This window comes from Chionomys nivalis, chromosome 1, assembly GCF_950005125.1.
Source record: "Chionomys nivalis chromosome 1, mChiNiv1.1, whole genome shotgun sequence".
NCBI lineage: Eukaryota > Metazoa > Chordata > Mammalia > Rodentia > Cricetidae > Chionomys > Chionomys nivalis.
This window is the reverse complement of record NC_080086.1, coordinates 99,159,443-99,184,364: the sequence shown is the minus strand read 5'-3', so window position 1 is coordinate 99,184,364 and position 24,922 is coordinate 99,159,443. Positions and strand designations below refer to the sequence as shown.

General features: G+C 44.2%; 1 protein-coding gene across 2 annotated transcripts in view; it reads right to left on the bottom strand.

Moving 5' to 3' along the window:
- Window positions 1-342: 342 nt before the first annotated feature.
- Window positions 343-24,922, bottom strand: part of Nbas (NBAS subunit of NRZ tethering complex) — a 319,717-nt gene continuing 295,137 nt past the window's right edge. Inside the window, exons 49-52 of one of the 2 annotated variants that reach the window (XM_057768127.1) lie at window positions 19,878-20,017; window positions 16,411-16,555; window positions 10,996-11,124; window positions 343-842 (exon numbers count right to left, since the gene is read on the bottom strand). In XM_057768127.1, the coding sequence (XP_057624110.1) occupies window positions 567-842; window positions 10,996-11,124; window positions 16,411-16,555; window positions 19,878-20,017 (690 nt within the window). In that variant the 3' untranslated portion in view covers window positions 343-566. The remainder of the gene's footprint in view (window positions 843-10,995; window positions 11,125-16,410; window positions 16,556-19,877; window positions 20,018-24,922) is intronic. The other variant, XM_057768135.1, reaches the window with a different exon arrangement.

The following is a 24,922-nucleotide window of genomic DNA, read 5'->3' as shown; positions in this document are numbered from 1 at the left end:
TAGGACAACCTTTAATAATTAATCAGAAGTCTCCATGTCATTATTTGGGAGCTGGCTGGCAGGACAGAGAAAGACTCATTACACACACCCTCATACAATACTCATTAACTCTGTGAGCTATATAATATAGCAATGATCTTCATATGACCGATTCAAGGCTTGGGGAGGTTGACTACTGGACCTAAGGCCACAAGAACCATCTTGAGCCTTGAACACAGGACTATTCATCCTCCAGCCTATGACAGCTGGCCAAGCCACTGGCTATACTACAATCTCTCACACAACATGCCACCATTTCCAATTTTCTGAGCTATAGCTTCAGATTAAATTAACTGTGTTCCAACCAGAAAAGGCAAAAATAAAATAAAATAAAAGACTCGACAGTAATAACAGAATATGCAGACCCATTGGTATGAGGAAGAAAGTACTTAAAGAGCACGCGCTTGCCACTTATATACGCCTTTATTCGTGACTGTTAGAAATGCTGAGAACAGGTAACTTCTACATGTTCTGCTTCGGGGTCCGACGGTCTCTCACTCCAGGAGCAGGGTCATGGGAAGCTGTGCTCACACCCACTGCCTCATTGTGCTGAGGGCAGTGTTGAAAGTTCTGAAGGCCTGGTGAATCCCCTGCACAGCCAGAAGGAGTGACCCAGCTTCGACTTCATGGCCGGCCTCCTGCAGGTGTCTAGCCAGTTCCTCTGCATCCCAGCATCCTTGCTGCTTGGTGGCCACAAGGTGACCAACAATACGTGGATAGAAGGGTGTGGAGACACATTTCACCAACAGCCTGGCATCCACGAGCAAGTCAAGCAGCTCCTGGTCACAATTGGAGTCATCCACCTTCAAGAAATAAAAAGCCTGTGAGTGGACATTTGCAGCCTTTTCTCTCACAATTCCCTGTGCTCTCCACGAGATGGTCACATGCATTCTGCTGACTTTCTGCACTATGTACATCCAGCTGAAGACGACCTATGCCAAACAGTGCAGGGAGAAAGTGAGCACCTTGAAGGTTAGAGATGGGACAGACACAGCTTCCTTTTAACACAAGCAGACAATGCACCAGACCCTTGCTCAAGCCCTGACTATTCCAACAATCATATATTGAACCACGCATCATGTTTAATGCTGCAGAAACAGCACTTCGAGGAGCCCCTTCCAGTTCAGCCTGGGAAGTCAGCACTTTCATGTCTCAGTTTCACACATACGGAAATTAACGTGCAAGAAATGTTTGCTTAACATTGTAGTAAGTCATAGAGCCACAGTCTGCAGCTACGTCGGTCCTGACTTCAAAGTTCAAGCGAGCCTAACAACCACATTTACCATTTTCTTTGTCTTTTCATCTATGATCTTTAACCCCAATTCTCTCTTGAATGCAGAGCCACATGAAGACAAATCTTTTCAGGGTAAGGAAGCCTGTCTTCCTGCTCTGGTGAGAATGAGCAGAAAGACACTGAGGAGCAGTGGGATGATACTGTTCTCACTGAAGCCCGTGGGAGGTGCAGGTCGCATCTTCCATGTCTACACATGACTCTCCATGGCTTTGTTACTTTATTTACATTTTTACTGTTTTGGATTATCATTCCTTCTTGCAAAGAACTGAGTCAACATGGATAGCATATCAGAAATCATTACTGCCCTCTGGCATCATGGGACAGTTGCATGGCTGGTTCTATCTGCTGTCATGGCGGGTTTTAACTGTGGAAGTATGGACCTCAAAAATGATGTGACATTTCAAAGTCAATTAATTAACTAAATAATTAATTAGATGAACTCTATCACAAAACTCTACACAGTGTGCTTCTTCCTGCCTGTTTGTTATGGAGAAGAGCAGGTACTGAGGAGGAAGACACTGTCTACTGGCACAGACTGAGAGAAGCGTAGATAATAAAATTTGCTGGCTCCATCAACAATGCATCAGGGTTGTTCATAGCCCGACATAAACATCAGCTCCAGCGCCACTTTCTTGTGACCTTTTCTAAAGCTGTTAGCCAGGCTCATCCTTCCTTCCTTCCTCCAAGCTCCCTACACACCTGACACACACCTCTTCATGCTATGCTGGGGTGACCTTTCTGCTTCCCCACTGCAGAGGATGGTGGAGGGATGGAGGGTACAAGGGTTTTATAGTTTTTCTATTTCACTACCCAGTGCAGTTCACATCGGTTAAATAGCCCAGCGAGCTGACTTCAGTAAATGCTGTCACAGTTTTATAAACTGTACAAGTATGTGATAAAGATCTATTTTGGCAGCAAATCGATCTCTGATCCCGAGGGCATTGGATGCTGCTATCCTGGCATCTCCAAGCCCTCGGGGCTCTTTCTCCGGCTTTTCATTTCACACACTTGTTTTTGGGCATAATCTCACATGTAACTCAAACTGGCCTAAAACTGGAATTCACAGCAACCCTCTTATCTCGGCACTGGGGTTACAGGTACAAACCACACCTGGCTTGTAAAATATCTAGTTCATCTCTATTGGGTTTGGGGCTTTTATTGCTTGGGAATACTATACAGGAGAGGCAACTGGTGTAAGAGCCAGGCTCTCCTGCCCTATGAGGGCTCCCACCAAGGCCTGATAGGGTGCCCATGTGTTTCTAAGCTCTGTGGTTTCTCTACCTCACCACACCCTGTGCAAGCCCACCCCTGCTTTTCACAATTGTCAAGCATGAATCTTTATCCCATGGAGCTCCTGCTCCCCACCACATACACAGTTGCAGAGAAATGCTCTCGGCATCCACAGGACTCGGCTATGGTAGTTGTATCCTCATATAACAATGAACACTGTGTGGGTGCCTCATGGTGGGGTCTGTCTCAGCATCTCAGCTCTGAGTTTGTCTGTTCTTGGTTTCCTTCTAGAACAGCAGCCCCTCCAGGCTGTGTTTACTCAGACAGCCTCCATGATCGGAGTGGCTAGCCATAGGATGGTCGCACCCCAGGATTTGTGGAATAAAGATGAGAATGGATGGATCACCCATAGGCCTTACTGTTTCACTCCACATGGTTATCTGTGTAGACTGCAAGCACATGCCCTACGGGCTACTTTACATGTCATTTTCCAGTTTACCCTTCAACATAAAGGCTCTACCATAGCCTCCAGGAGACAGCCCGCATGCCAGCAGGCCCTGTCCAATGTCTGATAGGACTCCTGGATGAAAGGTTGAGTCTAGGCCTGCCAAGTGAGAAGTCCTAGGTAAGTGTTCAAGACTGGTGTCTAGATAGGTTCAAATGAAGGGAGAGAGCACCTCTGGCACAGCTGGTCCCTCTCACTGCTTGTTCAGACCTGACATCCACCACATGTGCTTCTGGTGAGTGGGGTTCTGTCTTCCTGGGAGCTGCAGAGACCAGCAGGGAGAGAGCAGGAGGAGCAGAGGCCTGTTGGAGTTGAGTGTTCCTCGCTGAGATGCCCCCAGGAAAAGGAGAGTCAGGACCAAGAGTCGTGGGCAGACAGTGGGAAAGGCTTGGGGGATTCTGCTCTTGCCTCTCAGGATGGAGTGTGGCAAAAATGGTAGTGACTGCCTCATTTCACTTCCTCCCATGGCCTCCTGCCTGCTCTTAGAAGCACAGAACAGCTTCAACATAGTGTTCTGTAAGGAAAATGCTGTGGAGACAATCATTCTGTGCACATCTGGAACAAAATGCAGAGTGAAAAAGTAAACAAAAGCTGAGCATGGTGGAGTCTGTAATTCCAGCCGTTGGAAGACAGAAACATTAGACACTCAAGGCCAGCCTGGGCTACATGGTGAGTTCAAGGCCATATTGAAAAGTAGAAAAGAAGGAGGGGTGATGAAGATGGATCAGTGGGTGACAGCTTGCCTCCCAGACCTAATGACCTCAGTCCCATCCCTGGCTGATTCCCAAAAGTGGTACTGTGACCTCCACACTGTGCTGTGCAGCGTGGGTGCCCTCACACACACTTATAGCAAGAGTAAGGACAGACACAGTTTTTGTCTGATCCATTCTAACTACTTTAAAGAGAAGCGCCGGTCAGAAAGGAAATGAGCAGCCACAGCCTTAGGTCAGCGCCTCTCCACACGCCTGTTGCCTGCTTGTCTTTCATCAGCACGTAGCAGCCAGGCTCTCCTTTCACCCCGCACTACCCACACACTCTAGGCACTAACCACATTGTGTTAACTTGTTAGGCCTCAGAAAGCCTTTGTCTACAGCTCTAACTAAAGCATTAATGATCTGGTGCTGCCTACTACCAAGGGCAGTTTCTGTTCCTCCATCTTATGCATCCTCACCACTTATTGTTCTTGAAATTAAAAAGCAAAAGGAAAGCAAAATACTTTGGAAAAGAAAGCAGTCTTCCAAGCTGGTATCACAGAGAGCAAGACGGTATCCACATTCCCCTTCCAGGAGCTATGAACTGAGACAATCTTTTCACAAGGGATCATATGATATAAGTCTTCTCAATAATACTAAGAATTATAAGAATGTTTTTATGGTTTTCACACTTACTTTTTTCAATGGGTGCAAAATAGCCTATTGAAAAGATGTCACCATAATTTAACTTCTGCTATGAATTTTCAGCTGTTTTAAATGGAGATTATTAAAGCACTACAGTGGATACTTTCTATGCACATATTTTTTTCTTTGCTTTTTCCATACTATAAATCTCTAGGAGAGATGATATTGGGTCATTATGAGTTGAACTGTGTTGTGTCCCTTCCTGCATTATAAACTTGCACAGAGCCCAGTTTCTACCCAATGACTGCACTGCAGTGAGTAGGTTTATGATGGAGGAAGGTCATTGGTTAATTAATAAAAACTGCTTGGCCTGATAGGTTAGAACATAGGTGGGTGGAGTAAACAGAACAGAATGCTGGGAGGAAGAGGAAGTGAGGCAGATGCCATGCCTCTGCTCTCTGAAGCAAGCCACCAGGTCAGACATGCTGAATCTTTCCCGGTAAGACTGGTGCTACACAGATTACTAAATATGGGTTAGCTAAGATGTGAGAATCAGCCATTAGGAGGCTGGAACAAGTGGGCCAAGCAGTGTTTAAAATGAATACAATTTGTGTGTTGTTATTTTGGGGCATAAGCTAGCCAGGTGGCCAGGAACTGGGTGGCAGGAACCCAGCCCACAGCTCCAACAACAGGTTTAGTTAGAGTTCAGACCTCGCAAAAGGTGATAAGGGCTAAGGGGTGAGCTGGAGGCACCAGGAAGGGCTTGGCTCCACTATACTTAGTGCCTTTTTGAGGACCAAAGCTGCGGACACACAGGAAAGCCGGCAGTTACATGCCTGACAACAGTCACCTCCGGACAGAGAGAGGCCTCAGAAGAAAACAAGCTGGCCATGGCTCTGACTTCAGACTGCTCATCTCCGGAACTGTAAGAAAAGCAGGCTCTGCCGTTGAGGCTGTCCAGCTTGGGGAACTGTTATGGCTGCCATCACACACAGTACCTGGGTGAGGCCTGAACCCTTTTCTGTTATGGATACGTGTCTCACCTGTCTGAAGTGTTTAAGTGAGACAAACATCCAGGTCATGGTAGTGACGGCAGTGTGTGGGTATGCCAGTAGTCGGTATTAAATAAAACAATGGGTTAATTTGGGAGCTAGGCAATGATATTTCATGACTTCTTTATTCTGGATTCGTGTATTTACAGAATTAAGTTTCCCCCACATACTTCCTATCACCACTCCTGCTGTTGTTGACAGAGGGACTGGGACCTCCGCTCATTTAATAGAATTTGGGGTCTCCTTATGACTTATGTGCCAACCCTGGCTTCACTATAATAGACACTTTGTCTTATTGTTTACAATTTCTACTTTTGCTATATTTTGATATACAGAGATTTTTATATTTTTATAGTGTTGGGAAACCAGTTACTATCTTATAATTTCTTTAGTTATTTTAAAATTTAAGTTTTAACTTCTCAAAAAAGTTTGTGTGTAATTTTCTGACTTTTAAAATACGTTTAATATGGTCTTAAGTTCTCTAGGAATTGATTTTGTCTTTGTATACAGTCTTAGAAAATCACATATCCTTGCTTAGCCGGTGTAGTATGGGCTTGAAGAAAAAAAATATTGTTCTGGGTCTCAGTTTGTCTATGATTATAATAAGCATGAGCCAAGTCAGAAGGGTTGGCTCATTTCTCACTAAACAAATGACTTAGGGTGAGAGGCGGTCCTTTATGGTAGAGATCATTTCCAGCCCTGGGTCCCTTTCTAAATGTCTGTGTGGCCTTGCAGGAGCACTCTCTCAAGTCTCCATGTCCCATCAGAAAGGCACAGGGTCTGAGGCTGACAGTAAGGCAAACTTCCATGTACCTAGCACAGTGCCTGGTGTATAATTCAGCTGCAGCTATAGCAGACAAATGGGAATGAGGAATTTTCTAGAAGCATCTCTCTTCCATGTGTTCCTGTTGGTGATCAGCTTTGGAGGCTAAATAAAATTCTGTAGATCTTGGGAAAGAAATGTATATCTATAGAGAGAGTATTACTGTCTTCCAACCATTATTTCTTTAGTTCCTTGATCAACAATATGTAATGAGCCTTCTCTGAATTCAAGCCTTTGAATTTATAGATCTCCATCAGCTAAGAGTAATTCCAGTAAAGAGGTAAGTTGCACTCCAGCAGCGTAATGCGTATGGGGCTTCATCTTGGCGACTTTAGAGATCATTACTAACGCTTCACTGTTTACTTAGGGAGCACATTTGCCTCTTCTTCACATAACACTAATACTACGTAAGTTATTAAAAATATTAACCTACAATTGCAGAAAAAGTGTACATAAGTGTGTACTTCAAATGAAAACATTTGCAAGATAATGCCTGTATCCTGTATTTGAACATGACATTCTAACCCCACCTCCTCAGCAGATCGCGAGTTCTACATCTGGAAGAACGTCTAACATGCTTTGGCCAAGCCATAAGGTTTATCTAAAAACATGGGGAGAGGCCCTTTGAGAACTCCAGCCTGCTTGTGGCTGTGAACAGAGCAAAGTGCTAAACTTTGGGCTCCAATTCATTGTTGTTTCTGAATTCCTCTGCCTTAGAGATATGCCATTTAAACAGAGTGATGAATGATATCTTGGTTCATCTTTACATATGTCATGCAAATGTCTTTACTCTTTACACAGCAATGGAGCACGTAGTGCTCAGTACGTCTGTCTACAACACAGGTCAACTAGACACTGGTGCGGTTCAAAACTGGCTGCATAGAAGTCAAATGGGTTCAAAAATGAGCGAACCAGCTTTCTGGCCCAGGAGGAAGCAGTCAGGCCCTGTGGCGTGCTCCACAGACTCTATCATCAAGACAGCTGCATGAGAAGAACAAACAAACAAACAAAATACTGATATTAGGGTCAACACCAAAGAAGGGCTCTGTAGACACAGAGGAGGTCATGAAGCCCCTCCCGCCATGTGTCCACTATCATACTACAGCAAAACACAACCGAAAGTGAGAGATAACACCAACAGCAATCCCGCACGGAAGGGATCCCTACTGGGGAGGAACTTGGGGAAACTGAGGCATTAGAGGGACAAAGAGAGCTGGGATCCTTGGTTTCAATGGGTTTTACCAACCCATGCAGGCTCTTCTGAACACTTTTAAGGTTCTCCCTTCAGCTCAGGCACTTGTCACAGGATGGCCTGCCAGGTTCTCCTGCCTTGATGCTGAGATGAAAGGAACACACTGGCTAGACCAGTGAAGTACTGCCATGGGAAGAAGGGCCCCGCTCACTCGAGTCACTCCCCAGGGCAGGACTAAGGTCCATGTGCACAAGGTAAAGGGTGCAAGTCTTGCTTAAGGCACTCACAATGGCACAGTGCCCAGTGCTAGGAAGTGGTCTGTCCCCTGCCATGCTTGATCCTAGCCCGGGGGAATAAGAGGCTTACAAAGAAAATCCAGATGGGTGATTCAGTGGCTGCTCTGATCCCATCTTTTTCAGCCCTGGAATTACTACACACTTCAGGGTGATTCCACAGTCTCATTTCTTTGAAGGTACCTTACACAACATGTTTTAAAGCAGCATGGTTTAGCCTGACTTTGAATGTTAGGCCTGGCTGTTCACTGGCTGTGTGACTCAGTATCTCCCCTGTGAAAACAGAGTAGCACATCCCAGGAGCTTTGTGAATAGTGAAGGGTTGTTGAGGAGATAGGGACTGTTCTTACTGTCATAACTGGCAGCAAGTGAGACTTGAGAGATGCAGGCACTGTGAAAGGAAAGAGGCCCTTGGTAAGGTCAGAAACATCGTTTACTCTTTTAAGCTAGGGGTCTGGGCTATGGCCTGGGGGACAGAGGGACTGGGAAGCACTAGAGGAGGACATAGTAAGGGGTAGGAGCCACCAGGCTTCTGGAATAGTAAACAGAGATGATCTCAGTTCACAAGACTAGTAAAATACATTTGCTATCTTTGGGGATTTTGACCTGAACAGATAGAACCTAGAAATCAACTTCAAGCATGCCAAGGAACAGCCTTCATGGTGAGCAAGCTCTCAATCTGTGAGCAAGCTCTCAATCTGACAAAGACTGATGAAAAAGTCACCCAGCAGACTATCACCAAAGTTTTGACTAGTTATCAATAATACCAACTCAGAAAAGACTGTTTGCTTCCCAGGATAGAAGCTTTTGCCTATTTGAATAAAGTCACATGCTGAAGACTAGAGGTGTGCCATTCCAGAAGTGCTTAGAGGGAGAAGTGGGTCCCACCGTTGAAGAGAAAGCTGCAGCCAGCTCCGCACCAGCACTTAAACATCTTCCCTGTAACTGTGAGCACCTATAAAGCTGTCAGCAGCTGATAATGAACAGCGAAATAATACATGCTACCAGCAAACAAGTGCAGGCCTCTCTCCTTTCATAGCTGTGCACTGTGTGGACCAATTGCTGTCAGAGGATCCCTTTGCCAGATGTTATTTTTTTAATGTCAACAGGAACTCCTATCAACAACCAATAAGGGGAAAACTAAAGTTATTGATGAACCTTAGCCCTTACTAATGGACAGAACCAAAAAGAAACAGCAGAGGTTTCTAGTTCCCACTCAGCAGCCAGGGATGATATAAAAACAGCAGGCCAGGGCACACAGTATTGCCTGCTGGTGCTCTTTTCTGGGGATGTATGAGATAGATGACCCTTTCCCGCTGTTGGAGAACAATGACAGACCATGGTAACTGCATATTCGTTTATCCAGATCTCTTGAAATGACAAAATTACAGACATGAAGAGCAGATTATGTTGCCAAAGTTTCTCAGGCTACAGAAGGCAGAGTGAAGGCTGTGGCAGAGAGACACCATGGTTCATGACTGCACTTATCACAGGAGACCCACCTGCCACAGATTCCACACACAGACAAGTGGGGAGTTCTAGTGAAAGATGAAAAAAGGCCAATAGGCCATGTCAACGCTTACAATCTTGGTCTTGATTACTGTAGTTATATCATATTTTACCTTGGGAAAGATGGGTGACAAGGATCAAAGACCTTATTATACATTTCTTACAACTGAATATAAGAGTATGCAGAACATGTAGCATGTCTGAGGATGCCCAGACATGTACATTTTGGTGATGTAAATTTAGGCGAACAGTAGGCTGCCCTAATATACCTGCACCTTAAGATAGACTCTTATCACCGAATTTCTAAACGCGAGTGTCTCCACATAGCGAGTGAGACAATTTAGACGTGTGGCTTTCTGTCTCAAGCCTGATGGGCACTGCTGGCTGGCCCCAGCTTCGTGGGCCCATGGAAACTCTCCATAGAGTCCAGAGCAGTTGTGAACTCGGAGTCTTAGCACGATGTGGCACCTCACAAGCTCCGAGGACCTTCTTACGGACGAGGCCCACTGGTGCCATTTACTTTCTGATTTTGATAGTTGACGGAGGAGGATGTGATGGAGAATCATAGTCTGACTAATCTGGTTCAGTCCTATCTTCCTGGGTTTACGAGAAAAAAATTTTAGTGAAGATATAAGAAATATTCCCACCAGCAAGGAGACAGGAGGCTAGCAAGAGATCAACCCCCGAGTACTTCAGTCTGGCAGCCCAAAGGTCCTGCCGGCATCAGTGACAAGGGACAGCCATTCCAGTCTCTGCAGACAGGATTATAGTACTTCAAGAATACAACTGATCAAAAGCAACAGATCTTCAATGACTGTTGTCAGATCCAATTTATGTAACATTTGGGTACTTTGCATTAATAAAACATTTTATCAATGCCATCTTTTCTTCTATTTCTTAGCTGTCTTCTGCAGCCAGCACAGACCTCTGTTTTAGAGCTCCCTTGTCTCTGCTCCCCAGAAGACATCTTGTTAATAGGGAGATGGCAGAGACAGTAAAATGATAGAGTCCACTTGCATCTGTGTGTACATGAATGTGCACACAATGCTCACGTGAAACAAGGATGTCTGTAGAGAAGGCTTTGGGGAAGGATCATTTGATGAGAATTTGCTACAACACAGCCCTGAGCTATTTAACTGAAGACTGCACATCTTAAGAGGAAGAGAGAGATAGCTGCTTTCCTCAGTCACCACAAGACAGCCAGCCTTGTGGGAGGAATCTCCAAAGATGACTTAAGCATGCTTGTCTTCAAGGTCAAACGCTGCTTCCGCTGAGGCTCAGGTTCCAGAGGACCACAGTTCTGGACTTCAGATGTTGGCAGTGTGTGCTGCTGGGAAATGTTTCTGTCTGTGAGCAGCTACCACACACAACCCAGGAGATGGAAGCCAGCCTCAAGCAGATCAAATTTTTCCAGACCCAAATCCCAAGCAGCAAGGCACCCAGGCCACTGGTTCATGCTACTGAGATGCTGTTTCTCTGTAAAGATGTTTGTCACACGTGTCTGTGTTCTCAGCAATCATCTAGAGTCTGGATCATGGGAGAGGCTCAGGAACTGCCTATGAATCCAAGCATGTACTGCCTGGATGGAAGAGAGGCACCTGCTATAGTCAGAGAATACTCTCTATAAAGCAGCTGGGAATTGATCATGGTTATTGTAAATGAGGATAAATGCACTCATTTACTTTTTTGAACAAGAGCAGTAGTAAATCAGCTGGGCATACCTCAGTGACAGCTGAGATTTGCTGCAGGGCCATGGCCTGTAGACTCTCATCTCCACTCTCCAACAGAAGCTTCAGGGACGGGAGCAGCAGGGACTGGTCCAACAGCAGCATACACAGCTCCTTCACAACCTGAAATCACGGAAGAGGTGAGTTCCACTCAGGGAAACAGTACGTTTCTGGATGCACCTTTACATGCCTCTGTTATTGTGTGTATGTGGTTACATATGTGTGGTTATGTTTGTGCATATATGTGTGTATGTGTGTATATGTATGTGTTTATATTTGTGTATTCATTGCGGGTTTATATTTGTTTATATATGTATGTGTGTATATGTGTGTTTATATTTGTTTCTATGTGTGTGTCTATATGTGTTGTTATATTTGTACATATATGTATTTGTGTTTATATGTGTATGTATATGTATGTGTTTTTATGGTTATCTGTATATGGATGTGTATATGTGTGTACGTGTGTGTGTGCGTGCGCGCGCGTGCGTGTATGTGTGAGCAGAGCTGCTGTTCATGTCATTCCTTTCCTGGTAAGCTGTGGCCATCGTTCCAGGTCTATCTGTGTATTGTATTGCTTTGAGTGGCAGGATACACTCACTATCTATTGCAGCACGGATCTAGTGCTACAACTTATTCTAATTCTCAAAGCCCTGTTTTCCCTATAAACAAAATGGAGCCAACTGTATTTGTTTTGCAGTTTTTATTGTGTACCTGAGAATTAATATAAATACACAGCGCTAAGCACACAGCAGAGACTTCGTAGCAGCTGTTACCACTAATGAAGCTGACATCTAGTTCTTATCTACTGAGACGAAGGACATCAGCACAGACAATGTTTTAAAAATATGTTCAAAATTCTAATACTAAAGTAAATGAATTCTTAATATATTTAAGATATTCCATCATCATGAAAACTACCTGTGGTTCAAAAGAGTGAACAAGTGTAGACCTTAGTTTTTAATTCTACTTGCTGAACCTGTCCCCAGAGAAAAGAACTCTGAATAAGGTAACAGAAGATAATCCTTTACAACAAAGAGACAGAAAACACACAACTGTTTTGACTGCTGGCTACTTGAAGTGTCCTGACTGTATCTATGACATAAAGAACTGAACACTAGACCAAAGAGAAACAACGGTGTGGCCCATTATACTAAAGCAAGCCTACTTTGGAAAAAGAATGAAAGGTCACAACCCTGCATGCACTACTCCACCACAGCAGAGAAGAGAACATTCCAAACACAAACCCAGGGCACTCTCAGCATCCCTGCCCAGCATTCCAGGATGGGAAGGCAATGATGATCAACTGAATGAGACAGTTTCCAAACTGGTGAGCTGCCTGAAGTTGAGCAGTGAGCTCCAGGGTTTCTGCTTTTATGGACTGTCACCCACTGGGGCGGGCTTTTAGGGATACAACTGGCCCGGAGTAGTTTCTGCTCCTGGAGGTGACCCCTCACTCACACTCCTGTAGCACACCAGTAAAACTCACTGGTTTACCCAGTTGGATGTCAGTGGTATCATTGGTCTGCTGTTGGCTCCCTATCTGGCTAAGTACACACTGGTTCACATCTCCCCAAGAATAGTGACACATAATTGATGTGGGATGTCCTTTCGTATATGTGGTGCTTTTTGGTGAAAAAAACTGTTTTGGCCAACAGCTTAGCACAGTAAACTCAGGCAGGAAATCTGAACAGAGATATATAGAGAGAGTAAGAGGAGTGAGGAGATGCCATGCAGCTGGCAAAGGAGACAGATGCCACCAGAACCTTTAAACGGTAGGCCACAGCCTTAGGGCAATATACAGATTAATAGAAATGGGTTAAGATGTAAGGGTTAGCTAGGAATATGCCTGAGCCATTGGCCAAGTAGGGTTGCAATTAATATAGTTTCTGTGTGATTATTTGAGTCTGAGCGGCTGGGACATGAGCAGTCTCCACCTACACACAATGACAGGCACCTCCGACTGGCCGAGTTCAGCCTCCATTCTACATCCCACTGGACTCTTCATTGCCTTCTCTCCTGCAGTTCTCTATTCACCTATACGCCCCCCTGTGAGGGTGAGCAATGCTTCGTCTGCTCTAAAGGTACATGGTGCATACCATATTGAAAATTTATAAATGAGTCTCTCTTGGCATTCATGTCTGCTGTTTATTCAATATGCTATCACTAATTGACATAGTGCCTCATTGTTTCATGTTTACACTAAACACTTTATTGACTGTAGCTCTAAATGACATTTTTTAATAAAAAGCACAGACATCATCTGAGAAGACAATTAATAGATAGTGTCAGCTTCTTTCTATTGCTGTGATAAAACCATAAGCAAAGGTGACTATGAAAATAAAGAGTTTATTTGCAGTCTACCATAAAGGGGTGCTAGAGCAGGAACCTGGAGCCAGGAACTGAAGCGGAAACCATGGAGGAGCACAGCCTGCTTTCTTTTACCACCCTGGACCACCGGTGGTGGTGGTACTCAGGAGTGGCACCCTCTTATCAATCATTAATCAAGAAAACAAAAACAATCTGACAGATTTTCTCATTTAAGATTTCTCTTCCCAGATGACTCTACCTTGTGATAAAAGTCTAAGCAGGGTAGATAGCACATGGCCCAGGCAAGGACTGCGAGGACACGGGATGCCAGTTTATGTGACCCACTTAGGAATGTACAGTCTCTTAGCTAATCTTCTCCAGGGCTTGTACTGCAAGAGATGAGTTAAGAGACTTACACAGGGAACTGCAAGAAGACCAAGCAGCAGAGAGAGCCACAAAACCACTGAAGCTGACAACTTCACAGTTCAGACAGTCAGGACACGACATCACAAGAAAGAGAGGCCTTGAAAGGGGACACATAAGCAGGCCCAAGCTCAGGGACAAGCCTTGGCCTGGTGTTGCCAGGGAAGTCACAACAGTCCACTGACACCCTTTGGGCATTTATACAACCTGTAGGGACTCAGCGGATCAGTGTCAACAGGTGTTTTAGAGCCAGAGAGGGAGTGTGAGCAGGTGTGTGTTGTTCACACATGCAGAGGAGCTATCCGCTCCCTCTGTTGTAGGTTCTGATGTGTCACACCAGTGAAGGCTGTGCTGGGCATGGACTCCTGGTCTTCAGAGCTGCTCAAGAAAGGCTGGGCCTAGACCTGACTTCTGACTGCAAAATCTGCCTCCATCTATCACCTCCACCCAGAGACTCAGGGATTCTGACCTGAAACACCCGCTTGCTATGCTTGCCAGGCATTAGTACACACCATGTCATTTGGTTTGTTCCAAAACCCTTTAAAGAAGGCATTTTAGCCCTGTTAATGAGAGGAGGTTGAGGAAGAAGGAGGTAAAAGGGAAATAGTTTGGATGTCATGGGAGAATTTAAACCAAGCTCCCAGCACCTTCAAAAATGCTCTTGAACCACTCTTGAGGTTCCCAAGCTGGGCTTAGCCAGGCTCATCTGGGTGACCTGCTTCCACACAGCAGCCTGCAGCCTCTGGGACCCTAATTCCTGGCAGACTTAGAGCTGTCCATCCAGGAATGCCATGATCTTGTTTACGTTTCTTATCCCACACACCCTCAGCTCTTGAGGAGACTTTTATATTGCCATGGATACAGGCTGAGAAACACCGGCCACAGCTTGCAAAATCACAGGATGCACAACTTTGGAAAAGCAATGATTTTCATTTGCTGGTAATTTTCCACAAGAAAAACCATCATGGCTGTATGGAAGCAGGTAGAAGTAGGAACAGCGTGAAATCACACACACACACACACACACACACACACACACACACAAAAGTGCTCTGACAAGTCATGGAGGAGAGAAAAAACTGTAATCATGAGGCTTGTAGGTGATGAGAAACAGGGACAAGGGAAGAGGTGGGGCCACCTCAGGGCCCTGTCACAACTGGGCACACACGTCATAAGCCGTGGGCAGAATAAAAGTAACTGAGGAGTGGGTAATCTTAGCACCATGGTGAAGAAAATTATTATGGAGCTCTGAGATTAAGCTGAGCAACTTTGAAATGTAAAATAAATTCAAGACATTTTTATTTTGTAATAATTATGTTCTCTCCCTAGTAACACTTTAACTTTTTATTGAGCACATTTAACAATAAAAATAATGCTTATCATTTACTAATCTCCTGTAATCATGACATGCAAGGAACATTTTTTATATGCATGCCCAACATGAGGAAGGAGGCTGAGCTTAAGAAGCAGTCAGTGGCAACAGCACTCATTCAGTAACTACTTTTCTCTCCAGCAAGTTAGACAGAGACTGTCACAACCTACTCCGAAGCAGCAATTAATCCACTCCCTTCCCACCTCAAGGAGAAATCTGGATCTATGAGTGGTGGCGTGGAGGTTAGGAGCCCACGGGGAGGTTCAGCCCCACCTTAGAGCTAGAGACACAGTGGTGGAGACAGAACTGCCAGGCAGTAACTCGAGAGCTTACCAGACCTTTCTAACCAACATTCAATTCAACAGAACAGCTATGGGTCAGTCTTGACATTTGGTCCTGATTGGTCAGAGCTCCACCTTAGCTCGTATGAAGAGGGCCATGGTACACAGCTCCAAACAAACACTCCACTCCACTGTTTTGTCTGCTGGTACTTTAAATATTTTATAGAATTCCTCTGTCATTCCAGTGGTTGGAAGAATTCTTTAAACAAATAAGCCTTTAAAAATTCAACAAAAACACTTCCTCAGTCCCAAATGTTCATTCAAGTAAGAGTGGTTTTTTTGAATGATCACAATGAGGATTTACAGGCCCAGATTTATAATTTTGCTTTCACGTTTATGTCTTACCTGGCAGAAACTCAAAATCAATGAATTCATTTAATGCCATTATCCAAATGCTTAAATTTAAGAATATGAGTTGCCCCAACAGTATACTGCTGAGTGGACACACAGCAGGCTACTATAACTAACAGAAAACACCAAAGTTTCCATGGCGCACGTATTATGAATACTCCAATGACACTTAAGTCGTGGGGACAAAGGAGGTGGCCGAGTCTGCTGTCTGCTCCAGAAAGAACTGCTGTGGTTATCCCATGTCCTTAAATGACACAACGAAGTATGCAAGGAGCAGAGTGCTTGCTCGGTTACGGGTACAACCGGCCTGGTTCAGACAGACAACACCTGAGTCACTGGGTTCCCTCAGAACGTCCACCAGGGTGGGCCATAAAAAGGCCTCCTGAGAGAACTGCACTGGGGTATGCCCTGGAACTCAGAGCGCTGGCGAGAACAAAGCACCTTCCAGGCATCCTTGCAGCGCTGCTCTTCCTCATGAGATCTATTACAAATTATTGGCCTTTACTAGAATTGCTTACACTAAGTGTTCTAGTACAGCTACGATTGCCTAGAACAGAGGACGCTGAGAAGAAAGAGGACATCCCAGGGAAGCCGCTCGCAGCGTCCACTCACCTCCACGGGCAGCATCTGCTTGGTGTTGTAGAGAGAGCGGCAGATCTTCAACACCTCATCCCCTAGCTCCCGCTTGTTCTCTGCTGTGCATCTGGTCAGCATCACAGTCGCCAGTCTCACCCATGGGTTGCTGCCTGTGCTGCTCCTTACAGAGAAATGTGTAAAACATTGGAGGTGACTAAAGCTCTCACAACTGTGACAAATTAAACAATAACAACAACAAAAATTCCTTCCACTTCTGAAATAAGGTGTTTATGGCAGCTCACACCTGGAGAGTACATAATGTGCTCCTTTAGTCTATCCTGTGGAGAAGGTGACATGGAGGAGATGTGCAGGCCTCTGTGGCATGAACAAGCAGAGGTAAGCACTGGAGCATCAGATGTCCTGAGAGCTCAGGCTCCTAAGACTTTATAGACCCAGTCTCAAATTCTGACCCCATGGTAGTACTGTCAATACTAGAATCTCTATTTATCACTCTCTGCTCTGGCGACTAGGACCCAGGAACCTGCAGTTAGCAAGCATTGACAGGCCCTGAGCAGCTTCAACAAGACCACAGGAAAGCACTTCAGGGACAGTGAAGGTGCTACGGTGAACAGACCTGGTGTGACAGTCAGGCATGGTAGGACATGAGGGACTGGGGTCACTAGTTCAAGGCCATTCTGGGCTACATAACCAGACTGTCTTAAACAACCACAAACCCAAACTAAAGAGGGTGAAACCGCAATCTTTAGAACACAGTCAGCATGCCATCATTGTCACAGATGATAGAGACCTGAGCCATGTTTCTTTTTCCTTTCTAAAAGCATCGGGCTATAAAACAAACAGAAGACGATCTCCTCCTCAGTTTGCTTCAGGAGTTCCTGACAGTTCCACCCTAGGGCTCAGGTGAAGAGTTTCTCCCACACGTTCTCTCTTGCTCCTAAATTGCTCCAGGGGAACCATTTTTGGGGAAGCATCCTTCTTCCCATTCCAAGATGTGGAAGGTTTGCTGGTCTAGGGCAGAATCTCACTGAGTACCGCAGATCAGTACTGGGGCGAACAGGCCCGAGCAGGTCCCAGGGCCTCATGCTTCTTAACAATGAAATGCAGCCTCAGACAGACAGTGACGTGTTCAAAGGGAAGGGGTCAGATGGCCAATAGCACAGATTGAGGCAGGTACCCCAAGTATCTCTGAGTGGCAACTACAAGCTCAGCAGGACAGAGAGGAGAGAACCCAAGGCTATGGTGAGAACTCCGTCTCCTTCACTTGTTAGCTATGAGCAAACTGAAGCGACTTAACTTTTGAGACTCAGTTCCTTCATCTACATAACCAGGTAAAAATACCTTTGCATGTTTGTTGTGTGAATGATTGGTAATGTACGTAAACTGCAAGCTCAATACTGCGAGTGCTTAATAAATGGGAATTATTTGTTCCATATGAATTCTCAAGGCAGTACTCTAAGCTTTGTTTTAAAAAATCAGGCAACAAATTTCCTAGTGGAAATACCAGAACAAAATGCTGTGTTCATGCTGTAAATTAGACATGGCCGTGATGGACTGTACGACACTTCTAAAGGAGACACTGGGCTTAGATACAGGGAAAAGTAGAGAGACACTCTAACACTACAAAAACAATTTAAATTGCCCTAAAAGTCAAGTAATGATCTCTGTCTGTCTCACACACATATAATATATATCTTTTTAAATTTACAATTATGCTTGCGTTATTCAGTTACCCATAAAAATACAACCCAAAAAACATTAAAAGGAAAATTCCAAACGCAGTTGCATGATGATCCAGGGTATCCATCATATGGGTTCTTCTTTCTGTCAGTCATTTAGCTGCCCCCTCTGCTAAAAGACTGTCAACAGTATCCTGGTGCCTGTACTTAAATAATCCTTACTTATTCGGCGGTAGCCTACTCCAGCGGAAATAGTGACAATGGCAGCCAAAGGGAAGCCATAAAGTATCCCCTTTAAGTGAAAATTGGAAAGTTATCAACTATAGGGAAAAAACCCTGTATGTTGACATTGCCAGGACCTGTCGTGAAAACAAATCTTCCACCTGTGAAACTGTCAGGAAGGAAAACGAAATTCAACCGTGCTTCTATTGTACACTGAACTGCAAGGTTACAACCACAGGGGACTAAAGGGACGGCTTAGTGGGTGTCAGTGCCTGCCCTGCAAACACAAGGTCCTGAAGAATGAGGTCACATCACCGGTACCCACATAAGGCACTTGTCTGCAACCCTGGCGGGAGGTGCTGACATGGCTGCATGTGTCTGTAACACCAGAATTAGGGCCTGGAGAGAGGTGTGTACTGAGTGCCTGGATAAAGTAGTTTAGATTCACTCTATCTCAAGCAATAGGATGGAGGGGGAGAGACACCTTAGCTTGCACTCTGGCCTTCGTATTGGTGTGTATCCCTACCTACATGAATATAACACACACAGATATAACACAATACAATCTATTTTTAAACAAAAATTATCCAGTATAAAATTCATTCCTGGTGTTGTAATTTGGTCAAAAGCCCATACCTGGGGAGGTCACAGAACCCAGAGTATAACTTGCTAATGTTATTTTGCTAAATGACCATCCTGTCAAACTGTTTTCTACACATGTATGTGTGTATTCATTGAACTCAGTTGCCCACAATCTTGGCCAGAAGAGTTTCAACACCATGAAGGCTCAGAGAATACTGTAGAAGAAGTGGGGGAGGGTGGAAGAGGCAGAGAAAGTGGAGAAGGGCGTGAAATGCTGTCTCCAGCAAGATCAAGCCAGCCTAAATCCCAGCATAGGTAGGTAGAGCTCTCCAGGCCCCACCACTCACAGAGGAGCTGGTGGCACTGGATACTCCCCGGGAATCGTTTTCTGTTTTATTTGTTTGTTTGTTTTTTCCTGAGGAAGTGGCTACTGGTAGATTACCATGCTGCAGTGGATAGTGCCATACTCATGCACATACGGGCAGCAATATCTAAACTTACTGGGTTATCCAAAAAAGAAAAAAAAAGATGGATTTGGGAAGGGGCATGTTGTGGGATATGAGATGAGACTGAGAGGAAAATGGGGAATAGTCATGATCATATTTCACTGTACACATGTATGAAATTCTTAAAAAGAAAAAAATTTAAAAAATAATAAAAAGAGAAAAAAAATCAGTGCCACAGTACATAGTAAGTGCTTAGGTAGGATGGACAAAAACATTAAATCTGTGCAGAGAGGTAAAGGAAAATGTATAGGAAAAGCATGGTGGAGAACAGAGTGTGGTACCATCCACATTTTCAGAGTGCTTGGAACATAAGCTCCTCATATAAGGAAGAGTCTGTCTGAAACCTTGATATATGTGTGTGCAAGTACACACAGACACACACGGGCATGCACACCTCCTCTCTCTCCTTTCATTAGCTTCACTGAAGATATTACATTTTCCAAACTAACATTCAGAAGAGGATGTCAAGTTAGGCTAAACTTATCATAATACTTACACACATTCACTTTTCATAGGCGGCCAAGCTTGCAAGAGTAAAATCAAGTGCTGGAATTCAATCTCACTGTGACTAGATTCTAGGAGCTCCGTGAACAGAGAGTAGCGGTTTTCTTCATTCTCAATGTCAGCTATGTCTACCTGGAGGAAGCAATATACAGTTGAAGCTCATGGCAATGCAGAGCTGGTTCACAGAAGACTGCATGTGACTATATGAGAAAATAACCTTGAAAATACTGGTCACATAGTGAGTGAAAATTAATAACATCAAAACCCAAACCAGAACAAAACTCTGCTCTGGTTCAGATGTGTGTCATCTGAAAGCTCCCAGGTAGGGAGGCTGGTCCTTAGAGGTGCTTATTGGTCCCAAGGTTGCTGGCACAATGGCCTTTGAAAGGGACTATGGGACATTTACTCTAGCCTGACTCCCTTACCCAACTACTCCCATCAGAAGGTGGCACAGTCAAGAAGGCCATTGCCAGAGATGAACCAGTGCCATCACTATGTCTTTTATCCTCTTTACCTGCAGCGACATAAACCTTTGTTCATACATACTTAGAATGCCTCAGGCATTTCATTCCAGTAATGAAGAAACACCCAAATACACAAAGCTTCAGAAGTTCAAATATTTATAGTGAGGTCTCAACTTTCCTTACCAAAATCAAGTCAAACAAATAGCCTTCTGCACATGAGTCAATGGCATTTAACACGTTAAAATACAGATTGCTTCTACTTTGAAACTAGTATTTAAGTATACTGAATAACAAATGTATTTAAAATGTTTAAATTGTCTAAAGTTAACTCCCAATATTCATCAGAAAACTGTTTTGCTTCCATGTGCCTAGAAAGTCCTCTAATTTGACCCAAAGATTCTACGTAAGTTCACTTGTCACATGATGCTTTTGCTACAAATCAAACTAAACCAAATACCCAATTTATGCCCATTCTCTTTCTGCATAGCCAACCAAATGGCTTCTCTTGCAATCCGGGCAGTTGTAAACACAGTGCCCGTGTAGAGCCTCTGGGGGAAATGGCAGTCATTTTACACTGAGCAGTGGTTTTGACGTAAAAGTAAGTGAGCTTCCCCTTATTAGTTTCTCTTCACTCAGGTTCTCAGCATTTGGGTGGACAGACAATCATAATGGCAAATACATGATGGTATGTGTTCACAGGAATTCAGAAAATCACACCTTGAAAGGATAATGAGAATGGATTTTACTTATGCATTTGTTAAATTGTCATACACTAAAGCATGTTTCCAAAACATTTATTTAATGGCCACGATGGCTCTGATGGATGACACCATCTGAAGAAGTAACACCACAGATTCTGCAATGTTGTAAATGGTCACCTGTACTTTGAAATTATCGGCAATTACTACAGGAAGCCCAGGTCCCGCAGTGACCCACTGGGTCATCCCAAGCCCACCTTTGCGCCCCAGGCCATCCAGATCTGGAAGAATAGCCCCAAAGCACTTCACAGGTTTTGAAATAATCTCACGGTACAGCAAGCCAGTCGACCCTATCACAGCCCCATGACGGGGACACTCGGAGTGAGCAACCTCGCGGAGCACACACGTGTGCCACCTGTCCTAGTGCTGGGCTCTCGGGTGACACCAAAGGCGATCAGAGCTACATGATCTGGCAAGAGCACGGAACACTAGAAAAGCTTGACATTATTTAAACAAGGCTTCCAACTGGGAGCAGGCAGTTGTCTCAGGAATAAAGAAATAGGTTGTAAAACCCAAATTGAAGACCTGCAGTTATTAAACAACCTCCTCACCTTCAACCATCTCCAGCCTCAAGGCCTGTTGAGGTTTTCCACTGACAATCACACCATTATGCCTCGGCTACCTGGAACTGCTCCTTGGCCAGGCACATTATTCTTCCAGATACTGGTGGAAGCTTAGAGACCTGTTTTCTCAAAGCGGTGAACATCACCCTTCAGGCGACAGCCCTGCTTACCTGACTGAATGCACACCCATGCCTGCACATCTTTTTGTTTCATTTTCCTTTTAAGTACTTAAAAAAAAAAATGATGTGTAATAGGTTCTCTTGGCATGAGAGAATTGAGTAGACAAACTTACAAATAAATGATAATTTATCATTTATAAGACAATTTAGCAGAAGTAATGTTAAATCCTCATAGATTTGTCATAAAGTTTTGGTTGGTTTTGTTACTGGAGCTAGAAGACTTAACAATAAAATGCTGCTAGACAAGGAAGAGAACACAGCCGGAACAACAGACAACAGCGATTATGTGCCCAAATAGATTTCAGAGAAGCCCCTTGCTCTGGGCCTCGTTTTCTTCACTTGGACAATGGCCTTTTAAAAAAGCCAGAGGTCTCAGGTCATGAGGGTGCATCAGGGAGAGGGGCTGACCTCTTCGTGCTCCGTAACTTAGAGTTTCCTGAGCAGAGGTTTTTACTTAAAAGAAAAGCACTGAAGACCCAGCAAATGGTGCACTGCTAACATGCTCAGTAATACCATGATCAAGGAGTCTGTGATTAAATGAAGATAATTAACAATAAGCAGCTTCCCTTTTTATTATAAAGCACTGGCTCTATGTGGATTGTGTTTCTATATGTGATATATATGTCATGAAGAGATTTCTTTTAAAGTTATGTTTTAACATCTAGATTCAATTTCTTTCCAAAAATTGTAAAATCTTATAAAATTTGAAAAGATTTCATCAAAAATGGAAATCTAACTATAAATTAAACTTTCATGTTTTATTAGTTTGAGAATAGTTTCAGTTTATGAATACTACAATAGTATTTTTGTGTAATCCCCCTCTCACGCTGACACAAGCACAAATGTGAGCTGCTGTACACACACTCGCCAACCATCTCAGTATCCTAACTCCTCAAGCCAAGTGAGCTCTTCAGTCTGAGGAAAACCATGGGCAGCATATGTTGCCAAAGACAAGAACAAAACTTCTGTGAGAAATGTGGACTTTAATAAGCTTGTATCTGCCACCTTCCCAACAACGTGTTTCTAATAACACAGATTGACAGTGACATGAATTGGATTCTTATTTTTTATGGTCTTGGTTCTAATCTTTTTTATTTTATTTATTTATTTTTTTTTATTAAAAATTTCTGCCTCCTCCACGCTTCCCATTTCCCTCCCCTCACTCCTCTCCCCCTCCCTCTCCAGTCCGAAGAGCAGTCAGGGTTCCCTGCCCTGTGGGAAGTTCAAGGTCCTCCCCGCTCCATCCAGGTCTAGGAAGGTGAGCATCCAAACAGGCTAGGCTCCCACAAAGCCAGTACATGCAGTAGGATCAAAACCCAGTGCCATTGTCCTTGGCTTCTCATCAGCCCTCATTGTTGCCATGTTCAGAGCGTCCAGTTTTACTATCCTGAGTGAGGTAACCCAGACCCAAAAAGAAGAACATGGGATGTACTCACTCATTATTGGTTTCTAGCCATAAATAAAGGGCATTGAGCCTATAATTTGTGATCCTAGAGAAGCTAAATAAGAAGGTGAACCCAAAGAAAAACACAGTTATCCTCCTGGATATTGGAAGTAGACAAGATTGCCGGGCAAAAATTGGGAACTTGGGGGTGGGGTAAGGGGAAATGGGGAGAGAAAAGTGAGAAGAGGAGGATGGGGAGAGTTTGGGGGAATGGGATGGTTGGGATAAAGGAAGGGTGGATATGGGAGCGGGGAAGTATATATCTTAATTAAGGGAGCCATTTTAGGGTTGGCAAGAGACTTGACTCTAGAGGGGTTCCCAGGTGTCCAGGGAGATGTCCCAAACTAGTTCCTTGGGCAGCTGAGGAGAGGGTGCCTGAAATGGCCCTATCCTATTGCCATACTGATGAATATCTTGCGTATCACCATATGGCAATGGATGGAGATAGAGACAGAGACCCACATTCGAGCACCGGACTGAGCTCCCAAGGTCCAAATGAGGAGCAGAAGGAGGGAGAACATGAGCAAGGAAGTCAGGACCGTGAGGGGTCCACCCATCCACTGAAACAGTGGGGCTGATCTATTGGGAGCTCACCAAGGCCAGCTGGACTGGGACTGAATAAGCAAGGCATGAATTGGATTCTTAAGACTATATAACACATAAGAATTGCTTTTACATAGGAAACGGCCTGATGTTCAGGAGCTACCTAACTTAGTCAACAGATATTTTCCAAACAGTCAGCATGTTTCATCAACATATATCAGAGTGAAAGGCAGATCAATGGATTCATTTTCTAGTTTTACAAAAAAACTATAAAAAAAAAAAAAAAGCTGCTGCCATGACTTGTAGAAGGAGCTGTGGGCCGCTTCCTGCTGCCCGGCTCCCAGCTGCCTGGCTAGCTTATGCCCCGAAATAACAACACACAAATTGTATTCATTTAAACACTGCTTGGCCCATTAGCTCTAGTCTCTTACTGGATAACTCTCATAACTTGCTTTAACCCATACCTAATAATCTGTAGCACCACGAGGTGATGGTTTACCGAGAAGATTCTAGCATACGTCCATCTTGGGCTGGAGCTTCATTGTGTCTGCTCCAGAGAGGAGAGGCATGGCAATTGCCTCACTTCCTCCCAGCATTCTGTTTTGTCTACTCCACCCACCTAAGGGCTGGCCTACCAATGGGTCAACGCAGTTTCTTTATTAACCAATGACCTTCCTCCACCAATGACTTCAAATTCCACATGGTAACTAATATTTAGAACAGAAGCACTTGTAGATTTGCTACAGCACTCAAGAATGGCATCCACATCTATAAGAAGAACTAGTGAAAACTTCGCTTCCTCTCTAGTGACTGGGCGTCAGTTTGGGTTTTCCTCTTGTACATCAACCTCAACACTGTATTTCATATGCTGGGCACAAAGAGAAAAGCTGTAGTCTGGAAGAAACAAGACTTCACAGAGATTGGATTTTCAGAAAGAAGACTTAAAAGATGAAATAGAAGAAATTAAGATATGGGTAGAGTGAATCCTGCAAATCCAGAAGATTCTTACATTCCTCCTAGATTCTTGCACAACACATGACACGTAATGAAATGGGAAGACACTGAATGAAAATAAAGGACATTTAA